Source organism: Salvia splendens, chromosome 6 (genome assembly GCF_004379255.2).
Source record: "Salvia splendens isolate huo1 chromosome 6, SspV2, whole genome shotgun sequence".
Taxonomy (NCBI): domain Eukaryota; kingdom Viridiplantae; phylum Streptophyta; class Magnoliopsida; order Lamiales; family Lamiaceae; genus Salvia; species Salvia splendens.
The window spans coordinates 17228587-17247840 of record NC_056037.1 but is presented as its reverse complement, the minus strand read 5'-3'; the positions used below and the strand labels follow the sequence as shown (position 1 = coordinate 17247840).

Sequence of the window (19254 nt, the reverse complement as noted above, 5' to 3'; positions counted from 1 at the left end):
ATATGTTTTCTTCTGTTTTGATTTCAGCAATATGCATAAAGAAGAAACTCCGGAATGCCTATGCGGCGGCGGGTACATGACACTTAAGCGCGCCGGCCCGTCAGCGATAAATGCAGGTCGCTACTACCTCAAGTGTCCACTCGAAGGGTATCATCCTGGATGTTTTAAGTGGTACGACGAAGTCTTTGGTGAACATTCGTCTCGCAGCTGCAATACCCAGGCTGTATTAGGTAAACGCACAGGCTATGTACGTGGAACAGACTGTATGTCCGAAGCAACTTCCACCTCCGTTATAGGTGCTCCGTACTACAACACCCTTCGCTTGTTGGAGTGGAAGAGTAATGTCCTGATTCTGTGCATTGGTTTGTTGTTGGTTATGGTAGGCTTTTTGATTGGGAAGGCTGTGTAGCACTAGAAACTTTGAAAGCTTATGCGTATGCTTCATTACCCAAAATAAAATCGGTGTGCCGCAATGTATCGGCGGGTATGCGGGTCTATAACTATGTTAGAGCATGTTAGCTTTCTTTTGTATTGCATAAGCACGACAACGTTATTTCCTATTGGAAGCATCATGATATTGACGCTACTGTCTGACTTGGATGCATTATGATATTGATTCCACAAACCACGACAAATGTATTGGTTTTTTACTAAATAATGTTAGTGATGCTGTTGCATGACTTGTAATATAGAAGAAGTGCAGTTGAGACATCACATAATAAACAAACTCTAGTAATACGATGCATTCAACCAATTGATAAAGCATGATAGCTAGATAGATGAAAATTTGCCATGATCAGTAGGGCATAGACAACACGCTTTGTCACAAACATTACAATAATACGACACTTACTACTACGGCAAATAGCTAACATAAGGACTTCCGATGAATTTAAACCCGGTCAAACAACACCTGAAATTGGACAGCAAGCGCATCAACGAGTTTGAAATGGCAGCGCACTCCTTCCGTCAGGTTGTTGTCATTCTTGAATCGATGCCACCCACGCTTCACCCTTATGCTTGTGGAGTTCTGTCTCAGTTCACATAGCCACGTCCCCTTTCAGTCTCAAGATACACGCCCGCTTGTATAGCCCCCATTGGAATATGGCGTTGCCAAAATCCATATGGGATCTCAAGGCTGCGATTGATATTTGTCGCGGTAAGCGTAAACACGAATGTTGGCAGCCCGTCGATGGTGAGTGCCCTGCTATCATCAACGTAGTCGTCATCCATCGTTGATTCAGATTCAATTTCGGATGGAACATAATCGTCGGACGTATCGATGTCCGGGGCGTAGCTACCTTCCATCGCGTCCTCTACGACACCTACAAAAATAAAATTAATTTTGTGTACTAGTCCCGCATACACCAAAGTCGCTGATTTCAGGATTGCTTACCGTCAACGTCGCCCGGCGGGGGGCAAAGCGTCCCTCTGTTAAACCGCTTGACAGTAAAAATTCCTACATCCACCAAGGTGAAGATGAGGTGATCACCGTGTACGACGCCGGTTGCACCAACAAACTGTCTCCATCCGGTCGAAAAGAAGAATCCGTCCTCAAGCTTCAGAATTCGTACCAAATGGCGTCCGCCATTCGGCCACACGAGCCTGCAATCGAACGGCATGTTTTGACCATGTATCCCTACGAAATCGTCGGGGAGTCGCTGCGTTTAAGAGGGTGACGTGAAATTGTGCGACAATTCGGCCAGAATCAGGTTGTGCAAAAAAAAAAAACCATACAAAGGCACATACCATGTCATCCTTGCATCGTTCCCGGTGGAACACCTTCATGAACGCAGGGAGGCGTTGGTATTCCTGGACGAAGTTCGGGTTGGACGAAGACCCTGCATCTGCCATTTGAGATTATGTGTGTTACAACGGTTGGTGTTATGGTGTTGAATGTGTTTACTCAAATGGAGAAGATAAGGAGATGCATTAATGAGTGGGTGGATGGAAGGTGGCAAAAATTTATGGTCTCTGCATGTGGTTGAGCACGGCACCCGAAGCTTAATGCTATTGATTTGCATGTAGTAGATGAAAATGCGCTGCAAAAATTGAATGAATTTTATTGCCATTACTGAGAGATCCTGACTTACGCTTCACACACAAGACTCAGGTTGATTAGATTGAAAGCATGTAACTTGGGGTGGTTGAAATAAGGGGGTCGCCTACGCAGGAGTTCGTAAATATAATGAGCAGTATTCAAAAATGGTGTATTGTCCGTATATTGATGCTAAATGCATATAGAATTTTGGTGTTGAGTGTTAATTAAATTATTGAAGATGTATATTAGTTTTCATATTTTATTGCATATGAATTCTCGGATTGGTTATGAAGCGCGAAAATAGATACGCCCTATTTCTGTCGGGGCACATATGACAAGGGGTTAACATATGCACTAGCAATGTTACTAACTATAGATACACTGTTTGGGGAAACTTAATGTGCATTAAATTGACTCGGACACATACATATGCATCAGCCAAATTTGTATTGTTCAGTTGACTCAACTACTTTACTCTACATTGCATATTGTTGGTTTTTGTTCCAAAAGTGTGGGGCTCGAGAGAACTTACAGAAGAATGGTGGTGAGTTGCATTTATAGAAGTGGTAGATAAAGGTCAATCATATTCAATAAATCGCCTCCTACTTATAAACATATTATTTGTTTCACCGTAGTGTGTAACTTCAGCATACATAATCAGTATTGTAAAAACAACTATGGCTATACCTCCACAAGCGGATTTATTCTATAAGGGGAAATGGTCACCGGCGTGCGACGATGCGTTGGTGGACTGCCTCATCATGCTGAAGGAGGAACGTGATGTGTCCAACACCGTCTACCCTTCGTGGTTCCTGCTTACGGCATCAGATTGGATCAAGAACAAAGTAAGTGTTGTGTTCTCTGAGCTTGAGCTAAATGATCGGATACAAATGTTGCGGAAGCGGTATTAAACGTTCAAAGCAGTCCTCCATCTCCGAGGTGCGTACTGGAACCCCCAAATGAAAACTGTCGTGGCACCCCAAGAGTCGTGGGATAATATGCTTAAGGTACGCAATCGGTTCTGCATGGTAATAGGTCGACAATGAACACTTAGCTTAACCTTTTGGTCATAACATGCAGATGAACGAGTTTGCGGGTGCTTACTTCTATGAAGAAGAACCCATTTGGGCATGCCTCGCGTGTGTGTTCGGGATCGATGATGTCAAGATCGAGAGACAGAAGGAAGTGGTCGTCATATCCGACTGCACCGAAGAGATAGGAGCAGACGAAGTCGCTGTCGCCGCGAATGTCGGCGGAGATGAAGAGGTCAACTCTCCGTTGGTGTTCCTGGACCGCAGGTGCGTCGGAAGTTGTTCGACGCTGACCCACTGCCCAATGATCGTGAGTCAAGTAGTGAACCCGGGATATGTTTCGTTGACTTAACATCGGACTGGAATCTACGAACTCGGGTAGAGAATGGTAGGATTATGTATCCACCACCCAAACCGATTCATGATGGGTCCGGGCCTTCAGGTATGAAGTCCCCCCCCCCCCCCCCCCGCAAGTTCTTGCGGCTCAAACTCCCCCATGTTGTTTAACCATAGCTGTGGCCGTCCATGACCGAGCACAACCTAATGGTCGAACGAAGTACTTCAACGACCGTCACCGGCTGGAACGGCATATATTAGGGCTAATATTTTGGTTTATTTATTCGAATGGGCAATGTGTATGTAGTAAGTAAGACCAACTTGGTAGGTTTGCTTGGAAAAATATGGTTGTACGTGATGTCAGTGTAGTGGTTGTAGTGTTTTTGTGATGTTCCATATGAAATATAACCATTGCAATGCCCCTATTGTGTTTGTATCTTTATTTAGTAGTGTATTAGTCTGTATACATTGGAATGATACAAGCTAAAATAAATAAGACTCCATTTCACAAACTTTAAATAACTTTCATAAACATAATGCAAGTATTTCAGTGCCCACATATAAGTATACAAAAGGGGATTTAGTAGCCAAAAGAGTAGATGATTGCACTACGTCAAAGTAAGGTTCCATATTACCAAAAACACACGTCCCGACGTGACTAAGTCATACGGAGGATTTGCTGTAATCACACTTCCTTATGTTCGTCCTCGATGAGGCATAGGAGATATCCTAGACGAGCATTGACCGGCATGCCAATGAAAACTTCAAGACGTTGCGGTTTGTCACCAAGAATATTGCACAATCGGTAGCGTTGGGCCAGTGTAAGGCCGTCAACGGTGCAGAGCTTATCAAAGACTTCCTGTCGTGCTTGTCCCATGTCGAACTCATATCCAATATGTTTAGAAATCATCTCAAGACGTGCATCTGTTCTCTCGTGGAGGTTGCCAAGGAACTCCATCAGATCAGAGTCGGGGGATGGTTTTTTGCTCTTTCGAGGAATAGTTTTGGTCGTCGAAGTTTGTTTCCCACTATTGTCGGAACTGTCGTCGCGCACCTCATTGTTGGTGGACACCGGTGTATACGGTTCAGTGATAAAATCTTCAAAGGAGGGGTGGTAGTCGTTCTCGTAAACCTAGCTGCCTCCAGAAACCTGTGCACGGACACTTTTCGCAGCAGCTCCTACCTCTTCAGCAGCCAGCCCGGAAGCACGATCCTTGCCAAATATAGTCTTCCACGTCTCCCACAATGGCCACGATTTGTTCCGCATATATTTTGTGTCTTTGTCTGCCTGCAATGACCACCAATTGCTAAGTATTTGTTAACAATATAAGGACCAACCACGATAATAGATATCACAATACCTGCACAATTTGTTCCCATTGCTCATCACTACAATCAAACTTGTGATCACCGTGATGGTTCCACCCTACCCCAGTTCTGCTAAGTATAGAACGGAGAAGGCCGTAGCTCTTCTTCCATGACCCGATTTTGGAGTTGATGTGCGGATTGCCTTTCAAGTCTGTGTTGGGAAACTCAGCACGGAGACTATCTTCTATTTTACTTAGGTACCCTGCTCTGAAACCGTTGTCCGATTTCCAACCTGTTGTAGTGAGCTCAAGCATTGTCGCTGCTAGTATGTCTTCCTCCTTTCGAGTCCACATTCATCTCGATCTTTCCCCCTTGCGAAACTTGTTCCGCGGCGTCCCACTCACAACTTGAATAGACCAAAACACACCATCCCAGTCAGACAATCACATAAACGCACCGTCAAAACTATATGTCGTTAACTGAAGCAGATGGGTTTACATACCGTCGCAATCGGCCCTGCTGCTAAGGCTACCACCCCATGGACGTTTTCCGGAGTTGGGGATACATACATTCGGTGTACCAGATAAGGGAGACAAACCTTAAGTAGAAGCACATATGTAATTATCAATTCACACAATAACGTAACCACAGTTACAAATCGGCAATGTTAGTACAGAACTCCAACAAATATAACACCTCTGCATCAATTTACCCACACCGTCAACCAATTGAATCGGAAAATTATGTATGAACACCACGCGTTGTGGGGCAAAACATTGGAGAGCATCGTACATACCTTGCCCGTGCGGGTGACCAGCCTGCATCTTGCTGTTTGGCTTCCTGGGTCTGACGAAGCTCGTCTCCTTACTTTCACCAAATAAGGCTTGCAAGTGTAGAGCTTACCGCCAAAGTAACTTGGGTGGCGGGCAAAGTCAAATGGAAAGGGCAGAGTAGGTAATGCATATATTGGGAACTAAAAAAAAATTGATTGCCCAAATTTAGAACCCCTATTTCCGGAAGCACCCAAGCATCTTGAACACATTGAAGTCAAGGCTTAAAAACGTGATTGCACAGTATCAAAACCGGATCAGATATAATTGAGCATATTTCATGTCGGCCAACTTGAACAGGCCCTAAATAACAAATAGGGGAATACATTTCTCAGAATATGTGCTAGCTTAAATGAGGACAAATTATTAGGAACATAGTGACTACTTAATGCTCTATTTACAGTAGACATTTGGGTATTCATATTATATGACTTTTATTATACTCCCCATTTAGTAAGTAAGTTTAGCATTCAACTATATTTATATTTTATTCGTAGTAGTCTTAAGGATGATAATCCTTTCTTGGATGGCACGTGATTTTATGCAATTTTATTTTGTACTTTCTCCGTCGCTGAAAATTTATCACTTATTTTTATTTTTGTCTGTCCCAAAAATTTGTCACCTTTCACTTTTACAATTTTTTATAGTGAATCCCATAGGACTACATGCCACTAACTTCAACCCACTTTCTATTAAATTTCTTAAAATTTGAGGAGTGTAAAGTGAAAGAAATATGTAGGAATAAAAGTGTTTTATATTTATTAATGAGTCAATTTTATTGAATACTACTTATATAAATGCAATTTTTATATTATTAACCTTTTTTATCCTGTCCAATAACATCCTAAAGTATTTTTCTCACAATTTGGTTTTATTTGCAAGTGAATGAAGTAAGTTATCACCACCGCTGTCAAGAAACTATACCCTCTTAAGGAAACTGTATTAGTTGTGTAGAGAGATTTGTAAGATTGGACTTGTCATCAAACTATTATTGTCTCATCGAGCACTTCATTCAAGATATTTCTATTGTGCAATAGAGTAAGAGATGAATATTACTCAGCTTTTTAAAATAAAAATTAATTTTTTTTAACTCTGTCTTTTATAAATAAAAATTTTCTGTTTTAAGAAATTATAGTAAGATATCTTAATACTTTTTCACTCAAATAAATTTGTGGCTCACGTTGGATTCCGGAGGATGATATATCACCCAATTTTTGCTAAATAAGATGGAACAATGTAATTTTGTCTTATCAAAAATGGAAAAATTTCACCCAACACAACTAAAAATAGCTACAACAATTGAAATAGTTCAACATAATAAGTTGTACTGTACTAGTAAGTTTTGTAAGTTTCAATACCAAACTCAATTATTGATGTTCTACTAATAAGTACTCCTAGTAGTGAAGTAGAGTTTAAAATGTGTAATCTTTATCTTAATTTAATTAATTGAAATCCTGGGGGCATTGTCTGGTGGTATAAAATATAAATATAGTACTAGCAGGATTAATATATTAGTAGGAAAAGAATATGAGATTAAGAGGTCACGTGAGCACGTGAGATGGCGCAGTGAGTCGGTTCCTCGTTTCTCATAATTAAAGAAGAAGCGCACGAATTGCGGGCCACTGTATCCCTTTCCTCTCTCTGCGGCATCTCCACTTTCCACTCCCCCACGCTCATTCACCTCACGCACTTCCACGCAATATTCTTTACAAATTTATCCTCACCTAAATTTTACTCCTTAGTTCCATACAAGTCGAGTCACTTCTTTTGGCATGGAGATTTAAAAAGAGATACTCCATTCATCCCAACCTAAGTGGACATTTCCTTTTTTTTTTTGGCAACAATCAACTCACTCTTCTCTCTTACTTTATCCTCTTATCTCTCCTACTTTATCATTTCTCTTACCTTATTCTCTATTTCTCTTTCCTACTTTATCCTCTTATCTCTCTTTCTCTTTCTTACTTTACTCTCTCTTACTTTACCATTAATAATTTAATTCACCAAACATTAGTATCTAAATTCTTGTGCCAAAATAGAAACGTCTCGCTTAGACCAGGACGGGGGAGTATTAAATATATTAAAGAGATAATAAAGTAGGGAAAATAGAAAAGTAGAGAGAATAAAGAATAAGAAGCAATAAAGTAAGTGAGGTAAAAAGTGTTACTTTTCTTTAAATAGGGAAATAACTCTATTATAATGGAACGTCCCGAAATAAAAAATGACTACTATAAAACGAAGGAAATAATGTGTTTCTGGAGTATCGTGGACGCATGAGATACTAGTATTATTTTGAATTATTGTAACATACGGAGTAGCCTTTATACTATGAAGTCGGGGAACCTCTTAACAATCCATATTACGTTTAAGGTTTTCATTAATGTATTATTACTAGACTAAATTCAATCAAAAGTGTTGCTATAAATATAAACATTATGTAACCATAATGCTAACATGTAAACTATCTTAATTTGCACGCGAACTGATTTGCAAGGGGAGATAACAGAAGATGAAGTTAGAACTCGATATCATTTAAGATTATTGGTCCCTAAAACCATGAACTTTGGTCAAATTTTGGTATTTCCCATAAACTTTAAAATTGATCTCTAAAATCACAAACTTTATATTTTTTTGTTATTTCCCATGGCAGTCCAAATAAGATATTTTCGGAGAAATTCTTGATATACGTGGGCAACCGTAAAATGTTAATGATATTTTAGATTACTTTTTAAGTTCGTGACAAATAGGATAAAATGCTACGTAGAAAATCACGTTTATTAGTAATGCCAAGTAGGATAAAACATGCACGGAAGTTGGTTGGTTATGGTGATTGACATGCTATGAGAAATAATAAACAAAAAGTAAAGATTGTGATTTTAGAGACCAATTATAAAGTTTGTGGGAAATACCAAAATTTGACCAAAATTCATGATTTTAGAGACCAATATCCCTATCATTTATCCACTGATAGGGATACAGAATGTAAATTTAATTAAGTTATACTCATGGACCATGGTCTTCTAGAGGCTAAAGATTATTTTGGGTGACTTAAAGGTTAAATAATAGTAGTATTAGTGTTTATTTAATTACTATTTCCGTTCCATGCTACTTGCACATTTATTTTTGGATCGTAAATTAAAGATAGAGTAATTAATATGTAATAAAATTAGTATTTCAAGTGTAATAAAGAAGCACTTATTAATTAACCCTAACATCTTAATTAAATACTTTAATTTTTACTTAAAATAGAATTAGTGCAAATTGTTCGAACTTATCGAAAAAGAAAAGTGCGATTAGCAAGTGACAACTATAGTTTTAGTGAAGTAATTCATACAGGAGTGGTACTCCCTGTGTGCATGAAACCATTTATTTGAATAATTGTATGTATTACAAAAACATAATCAAGTTTGGCGACACTAGATTTTCACCTTCTCCTTAAATTTACTGGTTGAACTTACACCAACACGAACAAATAAGTTCATTATTAATTTATTACATTAAAAAGATCAAATTAATGTATCCATAAGAATTCAAAATAAAGAAGGATGCATAGTCAACTTTGCTAGACTCATTTATAATGGATACTGTAAATTAGTATATATTTTTTTCTCTGTAAATTGAACAGGATCGACACGTCACCTTGACAATTAAATCAATTCTAGGAGGATGATGCCAAAAATCGAGTTATCTAATTCGGTTTTAAATCATGTTTTTTAGAATGAAATTGAATTTAGATAGATATTAAACGTATACTTTAGAGTATACATTCCTGTTGCAGCATCCTTCACATCAAATTAAATGACAACATTAAAAGGTAGATAATATAGTAGATAGTAGTATATGCTCTCCCTCTGTCCGCGAAGAAGAGTCATGTTTTTCCATTTTTGTCCATCCGCGAATAGGAGTTCCGGTTCATAATTACCATAAATGGTAAAGAGGTCCCACATTCCACTAACTCGTTCCACTCACATATCATTTAGAACCAATATATATAAGTGAGACATCTATTCCACTAACTTTCTTCCACCTACTTTTCTTAACATTCTTTAAAATCCGTGCCAGAAACAAATGAGACTTCTATTCGTAGACGGAGGGAGTACTTAGTATATAATAGGGTCATAGAAATACATGTTTTTTTTAAATAAATAACATTAGCTAGTAGCCAACTGTTATTCTCGAGGTAACACTAGTTAATTCTATTTAGGTGATTATAAAGAGCTATTCAATTCGTATTATTCACAAATATTGCATGTCAAACGTAATTAATTTATGCTAAGGAATTCTAGATCATATTTTATGAATATTTACGATTTTTAAAAAATTACCTTTAAATTTTCCAAGGAACCAGAGGTGGGTGGCTTGCTCATTTTCCATGTGCCGTCGTACTCAACCTTAATATTTTAGTCTTTTCACAAAGTCGAATCCTAATTTTTATGTGGAGAAATTTTATTAGAATTTATAGAATTGATTTCGAACTATAGACTTAATCATAATAGAAGTTAGGATTTGCAAGAAAAACTTTATAATTGACACTACTAACACTTTCATGAGTTAGTCAATACCTATTCAGGTGATTATACTTTTGCAAGGAACTGAGTAAGTCACCGAGTGACAATCTGATCCATCACAAAGTTCCTCTTTCATTCCACTCAAGGTGTCCACCTTTTCTTTTTTAATTTATCACACTTAAGATGTCTACTTTCTATTTTAAAAAATAAATCTCTTTCTTCTCATTAAAATATTCAACTTATCCCTCTGTCAATTCAAGATGTCCACAATCTTGAATGACACGTGATTTTAAACGAAGTAGTTGAGTATAATGAAGTATAGTGAAAAATGTGATTTCATATTTTAACGAGGAGAGAGAAATTTATTTCCAAATATGAAAAGTAGACATCTTGAATATGACAAACAAAAAAGGAAAGATAGACATCATAATTGAGATGGAGGGAGTACATTTTTATCTCTACTTACTCCACATAATCTTAGTCTACTAAAAAATATGGACATCTTCATTAGGACGAAGATAACACCTTTTTCATTTTATTTCTAATATTGATCCTAAACCTAATTGAATTAACACGTGTCATGGATGTTGAGGGTTGGCGCGTGAGGCGGGGGGGCCCATTGGTACGTCAGTATTAAAGTCCTCACACTGTCCTCCGCATTGACCGCCCCATGGCTGGGATTTGCCACCCACACGACCGTATCTTTTGTGGGGCCCGACCTTTCTCTTAAACCTCTATTTTCTTTGCTCCTTACTCCCCCAATTCTATGTTATTAGAGACATTTCTTTATGTCACGAAGTTTAAGAATAGTGTGTTAAGGACATTCATAATGGGGTGCCCTATATTCCGCCCTATAGGGCGCCTTATGCTCCGCCACATAAACATTTCATCTTCCTACCCTTCCACCTGCAGTGAGATGCCCCATAGGATGTCCTATAATCCGCTCTAAGCATTTTATTTATTTAAATATTTAAAACACTACAAAGATGGGAAAAAACTTCATTTTATTAAAATTCAAACATTACACCACGAAATAAATAAAACTACAAATTCTCAACAACGGTTACGGTCTCAAACTTCTTTAATCATGTCGTTCATGAGCTGAGCATGGTCTTGTTAATTGCGCATTGAGGCTTGTCTAGATAGAACTTCTTCCACTCCCAGTGCATACAATCGATGCTCCCTAGCATTCCAGGAAAGTCGTGCGTCGTCTCGCGCATCTTCAACAGGGCCTGACAATCCTCAGCAGTCGGCTTTCGCAAATAGGTGTTGCTATAAGCCTCCACAACTCCCCTACAAAAATTCTTCAGGCACTCGCGGCCAGTTGTCTCCCCGACGTGAAGGTACTCGTCGAACATGTCCGTCTTGGTGCCGTAGGCCAACTGCCGGAGCGCAACCGTGCACTTCTGCAACGGCGTAAGTCCGGGGTCTGCCGATGCCATCTTCCCGATACTGGAAGTATTTATCACCTGCCTCCAACATTTGGACAATGCCGAGAAAAAGATCTCGCCGCATTCTAAAACGGTGGTGAAAAACCGTCAGGCCCCACCGTGGTTGCTCGTCAAAATAGTCTGCGGACAGACGTTGGTGAGCTAAGTCGTGCTCGCGGCGGACAAACGTCCGACTTTGAATCGGACGTGGGATCTGCACCGCCTGGGCCTGCTCTGCCGCTTCGCGTTCCATTTCGGCCAAGCATTCCGCCGCAGCCTCATGAACGCAATCGAATAAGGCCCGAGTAATGCCCTTCGAGGTACTCCAGTCGTCGCCGTGTCTCATTTTTTTAGTGAGAAAGATTGGGAGTGAAATACTGGTGTGTGGGGAAAGTGAGAGATGAGAGAGAATTATTGGGGTGAGAAATGGAAGAGAAATAGGGGTTTAATTAGATAAAAATTAAAAAAAAAGGAAAACGCGTTGCATCGTCCGCGGTATCGTCCGCGTGACCCGCAGTGGGGCGGACGATACCGTGGACGATGCGTGTTCTGACGCCATCGTCCGCAGATGATGTATAGGGCACGGACGATGCATCAGGCAGACGATCTGTGGATGATCTAAGTAGATAGTGAAAAAAGTAAGAGATAATAAAGTAAGAGAGATGAAGAGTGAATAAAGTAAAAGGGATAGTTACTTTTTGTCAAAAATAAAAATGACTCAATTAACTTATAATTTCTCAAAATAAAAAAATGATTCTATTAACATGGAACGAAGGAAAGGAAGTATTTATTAATGGCATGCCAATATTTGTATCTGCCTACCAACTCATTCAATAATTCATTTTCCACATTTCTATTCTAAATTTACCTATGAACACAAGTTTGGTCTTCTGCCCACAAATCATATTTCACAAATTTTGTGTGCGTGGGGGTCGGGCTTGATAATTTATTCCAACTCACCATTGTTCGATATTTCATTTATTAGTATAAATAGATACTCCCTTCGTTATAAATAAACAGCAACCTACTCTCAATTTATTATTTATTTATATCTTTCTCTCCATCTTTATTCACAATTTCCCCCCTCCTATTTAACCATATTTTTGTCCCTCTCATATTTTATAAATTTTGTATTAATACATGTGTCATTCACCAATAGGACTATCTTTGGTGGACGGAGGGAATATAAATAACTTTTGTGGACTATTCAAAATGAAAAAAACATATTCTTTCTGTCCACAAAAAATAGTCTACTTGCTATTTTAAGATGTCTACAAAAAATAGTCTAATTTTTCTAAAAATGAAAAGTTTCTTTCTCATACTTTATCCACTTTTCTCTTCTTTCTCATATTTTACTTACTTTTTCTCGCTATGTCTCTTACTTTACTTATTTTTTCCCCTACGCTCTTACTTTACCAATTCCCATTAAAATTCAGGCCGTACACAATCGAAATTATTTTTTGTGAATGAAAAGAGTAAATATTTTTGTGGAAAGAAGTTACTTCGATTTTTTAGTAAAGAAACTAAAAGGCTTTATAATATTGTATATAATCTCTTCTTAAACTATATTATTATCAAATTTATAACTATTTTCCTTTTATTTAGATTAAAATATTAATAGTCCCGTTTTAAATTATAAATTAAGTTGTTTTTTGTAGCAATTTTTTTTTTTATATTTCTAGCCTAGAATATATTTTCTGCTTGTTTCAGTTAAGATTTGGGATTGGCACTCTTTATAGTAATTTGGTTTATATATTTGTTCAAACTTTAGCATTTCAAAACATTAAACATGAATATAATTAAATATTTTACCTTAAAGGGTATTTTTATTAAACTACATATTTTTATTACTTAGTTATAAATCTTAGGGCTGCGTTAAAATGCTAACTTTTATTAAATTACTAACTTGCTAACTTATCAACGTAGTGTATTAAAAATGTCAACACGATCACATTAAAACGTCAACACATATTTGTGTTGACATTTTAATAAATTGTGTTGACATTTAAATATCAATGTCAACATAATGTATTAAAATATCAACTTAAGTTTATGTTGACATTTCAGTATCATTGTGTTGACATTTTTAATACATTGCATTGATGAATTAAAAAGGTAGCAACTTAAGAAAAGTTAGCAACGGATCACATCCCTCTCTTGTAATATATATAACGACTTTATCCAAAAAAAATTGTTTCATAAATTTATTCTCAAAATGGTACATATTCACATTGTTTTTTATTTTTATGTAATTACTAGTTGTACTCCTGGCCAAAATAATTAAGCTACGACACTATGAGCGCATGAGGTATAAATGCGATATAAACGTGTATATATAATATTTTTATTTGGTACATGCTATTTTAAGATTTTGATTTATGAATAAATATAAATTTTGTTAACAATCGAAATATTAAATATCATTAATATATTATAGTATTATACTACTCCTAAATCGCAACTACTAAAATATATAAATACGATAAGACACCATCTAGATATAAATTCTTACCCAAAATAATCAGGTAGGCCTTAAATTCAACACAATTGTATCCTTGTGAGTCGTTTAATACTAAATTGTCCATTAGTGTCATTCAAATTTGAGACTATTACCCATATCTCACTTATAACGACTTTCTAAGCTTCAAACACCAATAATTAAGATGGTAATTAGCAAACACCATAATTGTGAAAAGTACAAATTAGTTTTCACTCCGGCACCGACGGAAACAATTAACTAAAATAGAAATGTACAAATCTAGGCTGCATTCATTCTAATTGTAATAAATTTTAATCAAAATACTTTTAATTAGAAAACAAGCACTTCGCCCTAATTCAATTCTCCCATCACAGTGCATGAGAAATTGAGAATAAATGTTTCCCTGGTTCGGGAGTACGGACCATGCGCGCGTGTTTGGTTAAATAAACAAGAGCTCGGTGCGATTTTCCCAAAATGCCCCTCGGTTAGTGGATTGAGAAATGCAATCGCCTATTCATGTAAATAGTGCGGGCCTTCCCTCAATTGTCCGACCCTAACGAATTGTATTCGCATACACTGAACATAGGAAATGAATAGAATCGACCTCATTTCTTGGTAATTATTGAAAGGTAAATTCGTAAATACACCCTGAGTATAATTCAGGACTATCAAAACTAATCAATTCAAAGAATCATATAAAAAGAGAGATTTTGGTCAGTTTTAATTTATATTTTCTCTTAAAATTGAATTTGCTTTGCCCTTTTTTTTTTTTACTTTTGAAGTTAGATCTCTCTATAGATTATAAAAAATAATGTGTTGGTTGTATTGGGTTGTTGGATGGTGGACTATTATTTGGGCCTAGGAAATTAATTTGGCCCAGATACATTGGGCTTGTGTTTTGCCCTAACCCGTTTCCTGGATGATATACACCCCTCTCTCTCCTCTCCACCGCATTACATTCTCATTCTCTCACTCTCACTCTCACTCTCACTCTCTGCTCTCTATGTGACGATTGTGATTCTCTCTTCTCTCTTCATCTTTCTGATGATCTCCGGTTGTTTCCACGGTGATCTTTCATGGTTTTAGAGTGATTGATCTTGTGTGAGTGTTGGAGATGGCAACTACTTCGGTTGCTTGAGTTTTGGAGAAACTTGGGTTTCTTTCTTGAGAGGTTTCTGTGAGATCTGTTCGGTGAGAGGTTGGATCTAGTGTTAAGGAGTGTTTTGGGGTTGGTATCCAGTGTGTAAGGTTAATCACTTGAGGAACCTTCTGTGCTCCTTTAGATCTTGGTTCTGGAGAATAGATCTGCCCTATTGGCGGGTGGCTAAGCCACATCCTTGATCTATTGTGTTTTCCAGTTGAATATGTTCTATTTCTTTGATCTTACTGCACCATATCCGAGTGGATCTTTCCTATTGCACTAACTAGGGATTGAGTGTGCATGTTCTCGGTGGTCTAGAGGCGCATCCGGTCAAGGAGTGCGTGGTCCGAGGTACTTAGCTACATCTGTTGTAATAGCTAGGTTTTAATTGTATAAAATCAGTCGCGTGGGTGATAGTTTGACTGATCTATCTTGTACAAGAAAAAGAGGTCTCGGTAAATAGTGAATCCGGATAGTCTGATCCTTACAGTGGTATCATAGCCACGGGGGGACTATTCCGGCACGCCGAGTCGCAAAAAAGGAGGTGGGCAAGTGGAACCCTTCTTCAAGTGGGGGTTTGCTCTCGTAATTTGGCTGATACTCTCTCTGGCTTCTTCTTTTCTTGTTTAGTGCCACATATAGGATTGTGTTTTTTGCTGCTGGCAGACAGCCTTGGCAAAGCTTAGGGTTTTCTCTGTGTTTTCTCTCTGTGATATACTTGCTTCCGTGGTTTCTTGGTGCTCTCTAACCTCTGATCTCTTCTCACCTGACCACCAAGCATACTATACTGCCTAAGTGACCCCCTGCGCCCTCCAGAAGTGAGTGATTGCGAACTGGGATAGCCTTAGCCAGTGTTGCTCGTGACAGTCAGGGATTTGAGGTCTAACCTGTGTGTTTTGTGTGGAATCTGTGAGAAAACTGTGTCATGTCTGTTAGTATATGTCTCTGTGCTTGATTGTCTGCAAGGTTGTGTGTTCTTATCTTACTCCCTGTGTTCTTGCAAAAATTGTGTCAAAAATGACTCAACCTATTGGCTTGGTTCCCTTCAATGGGAAAAATGATTTTGTGATTTGGAAACAGAAATTGAAATGTATTTTGATCCAACTAAAGGTTTTCAAATCAGTTGATGGTACTTTATTTGATGATATTTCTCAAGAAAAACAAGATGAAATGAATGAGTTGGCTAGGGCTACTATTATTCTCAATTTGTCTGATTCTGTGATTAGGAAAGTAGATCATATTGAATTTGCTTCTGAAATGTGGAAAATGCTTGATACTCTGTTTACAGAAACTTCTATGCCCTCTAGAATGTATTTTCTTGAAAAACTTTTCAAATTTAAGCTTGATTTGTCTAGGGATATTGATGATAATGTGGATAGGTTTCAGAAGCTTGTGCAAGATATTAAAAGATCTGGTGATAAAACAATTGATGAATATACCAGCATTGCCTTGATGAATGCCATACCTGATTCTTATAGTGATGTGAAAGCTGCCATTAAATATGGCAGAGACTCTACTCCTCTTGACTTGTTAATTAGCTCTCTTAAATCTAAGGAACTTGAATTAAGGGAAAGAGCTTCTGACAAATCTGCTATTAACAAGGTTTTAAATTTTAGGGGTAGATCTAAATCAAGAGGGGGTAATGAATCAAATGGTGGTTCAAATTCAAACTCAAATTTCAAGAAAAAATTTAGGTCCAGGTCTAACAGTAGGGATCCTAAAACTTTCAGAAAATGTTATAACTGTGGAGAAGCTGGACACTATAAAAGAGATTATACCAAGCCTAAGAAGAATAAGCCTCCTAATCATAATAATGGTAACTCTCATATTGAAAATGTTGCAAATATGACAAAATATGAAGTTGACAATGAATCTGTGTTTATGGTGCATGATTTGGTGAATATAAATGCTTCCCCTATGTGTCCTTTTACATCAAATGATTGGCTGTGTGATTTTGGTTGTACTTATCATGTTAGTCCCTTCAAGGAAGTGTTCACTGAGATTAAGCATGTATCCAATACATATGTGTAAATGACTGATGACAAGAAGTGTGAAATTTTTGGCATTGGCACTGTGTGCTTAAAGTTTGAGAATGTCTATGTGTTGAACCTGAAGGAAGTGAGATATGTTCCAGAATTGTGCTATAATTTGATGTCTTGTACTGCCCTAGAGAATTCTGGCATGGGTGGAAAGTGGGGGGAAGGTTGCATGAAAATCTGTAAGGGTTCTATGTGCTTGTTTAAGGCTAAAAGAAAGTGTGGTTTGTATGTCTGCTCTGCTGTGCCTCTTACTTGTGAAAAGCATGTGCCAATGTTGTTAAATCTGACAAATTGATGTTATGGCATAATAGGCTAGGTCACATGAGTGAAAAGGGGTTGAATATTCTGAAAAAGCATGCTATATTGTCTGAATCTGATGTTTCTGATGATTTGCCTTTATGTGACACATGTGTGCTAGGTAAACAGCATAGGGTCACCTTTCCTACTCATGTGCCTGCTAATATTAGTAAAAATATTTTGGAATACTTGCATATGGATGTATGGGGCCCTGATTCAATGTCCTCTCACTCTGGTTCTGTGTATTTTCTTTCAATCATTGATGATTTTTCAAGGAAGGTTTGGTGTTTTCTTATGAAACATACAAATGATGTGTTTGAAAAATTTGGGACTTGGAAAACCTTGATTGAAACTCAGACTGAAAAAGAATTAAGGCAATAAGAACTGATAATGGATTAGAGTTTTGCAATAAATAAATGGATGACTTGTGTGCTGGTTTTGGAATTAAAAGACATAAAACTCTGCCTTATACCCCACAACAAAATGGAGTAGCTGAAAGAATGAATAAGACTTTACTTGATAAAGTGAGATGCATGCTATCCAAATCTGGTTTGTCTAAGAAGTTTTGGGGTGAAGCTTTGATGACTGCTGCTTATCTTGTGAATAGGTCTCCTTCTGTGCCTTTGTTAGGGCAGTGCCCTGAATATGTGTTTACTGGAAAGTCCCTTAACCTTTCTTATATGAAGGTGTTTGGTTGTTCTGCTTTTGTGCATATTAAAACTGACAAACTTGAACCTAGGTCTAGAAAATGTGTATTTTTGGGATATCCTGAGGGTGTAAAAGGGTATAGAGTTTGGTTAAGAGATGAGCCTGGTTTCAAAGTCATTATCAGCTGGGATGTGGTGTTTAATGAACTTGAGTTCCCCTGTTTGAAATTGGCTGATAACCCTGCTCTAGAGAATGTGGACAGTGACCCTTTTAGTGATGTGGAGTCCACAAATAAACCCACTGAGGTGGAGCATCCAGTGGAGGTTCCAAGTGAGGTGGAGCAACCATTCTGGAACTCAACACCAATCTATACACCTAGTGATACACCTAATGAGGGAGACCTACAAGATAATGATGTCAACACTGTGCCTTTGCCTGATAATAACAATGTTGATGATATGCATGCGAGTCCTATGAGAGTGAATGCTCCCTTACCTGCCCAGAATGTGTTAAATAGTCCCTCAGGGATTCAAAATGCTATTGATGCTCCCAACTTAAATGACTATGTGCTATCTAGTGATAGGCATAGAAGGCTGAATGTTAAGAAACCTGCAAGGTATGATGGTCATGTAAGGTTGGTTGCTTTGATAAATTTGGCTTTCAATGTGCATGAATCTGATGGGGATGAGCCTCAAACTTATAAGCAGACTACTAAATCTAAATTTTGGAATGAATGGCATAAAGCCATGTTGGAGGAAATGAACTCACTTAAAATTAACCTTACTTGGATACTTGTACCACTATCTCTGGGTGCTTCAGTTGTTGACTGTAGGTGGCTTTATAAGCTTAAAAATGAGGTGAAGGGTCTGAGGTACAAGGCCAGATTAGTGGCAAAGGGTTTTACTCAACAAGAGGGGGTAGATTATTCTGAAATATTTGCTACTGTTGTTAAATTTACTACGGTGAGATTAATGCTTACTTTATGTCCTCATTTTGATTGGGAATTAAAATAAATGAATGTTAAAACTGCTTTCTTGCATGGTGATTTAGATAAACCAGTTTACATGAAACATCCTAAAGACTTTGTTGATCCTAAGTTTCCCAATCATGTTTGCTTGCTGAAAAAGGCTTTATATGGTTTGAAACAGTCCCCTAGGCAGTGGAACATT

General features: G+C 37.8%; 1 protein-coding gene across 1 annotated transcript; it reads right to left on the bottom strand.

The window, feature by feature from the left end:
* Nucleotides 1-1035: 1035 nt before the first annotated feature.
* LOC121808892 lies at nucleotides 1036-1854 on the bottom strand. The gene is made up of 3 exons (XM_042209454.1): nucleotides 1750-1854; nucleotides 1397-1661; nucleotides 1036-1325 (listed from the first exon to the last, which is right to left on the bottom strand). Exons 1-3 carry the CDS (start codon nucleotides 1852-1854, stop codon nucleotides 1036-1038), a joined length of 660 nt encoding a protein of 219 aa, XP_042065388.1.
* Between the last annotated feature and the right edge of the window lie 17400 nt (nucleotides 1855-19254).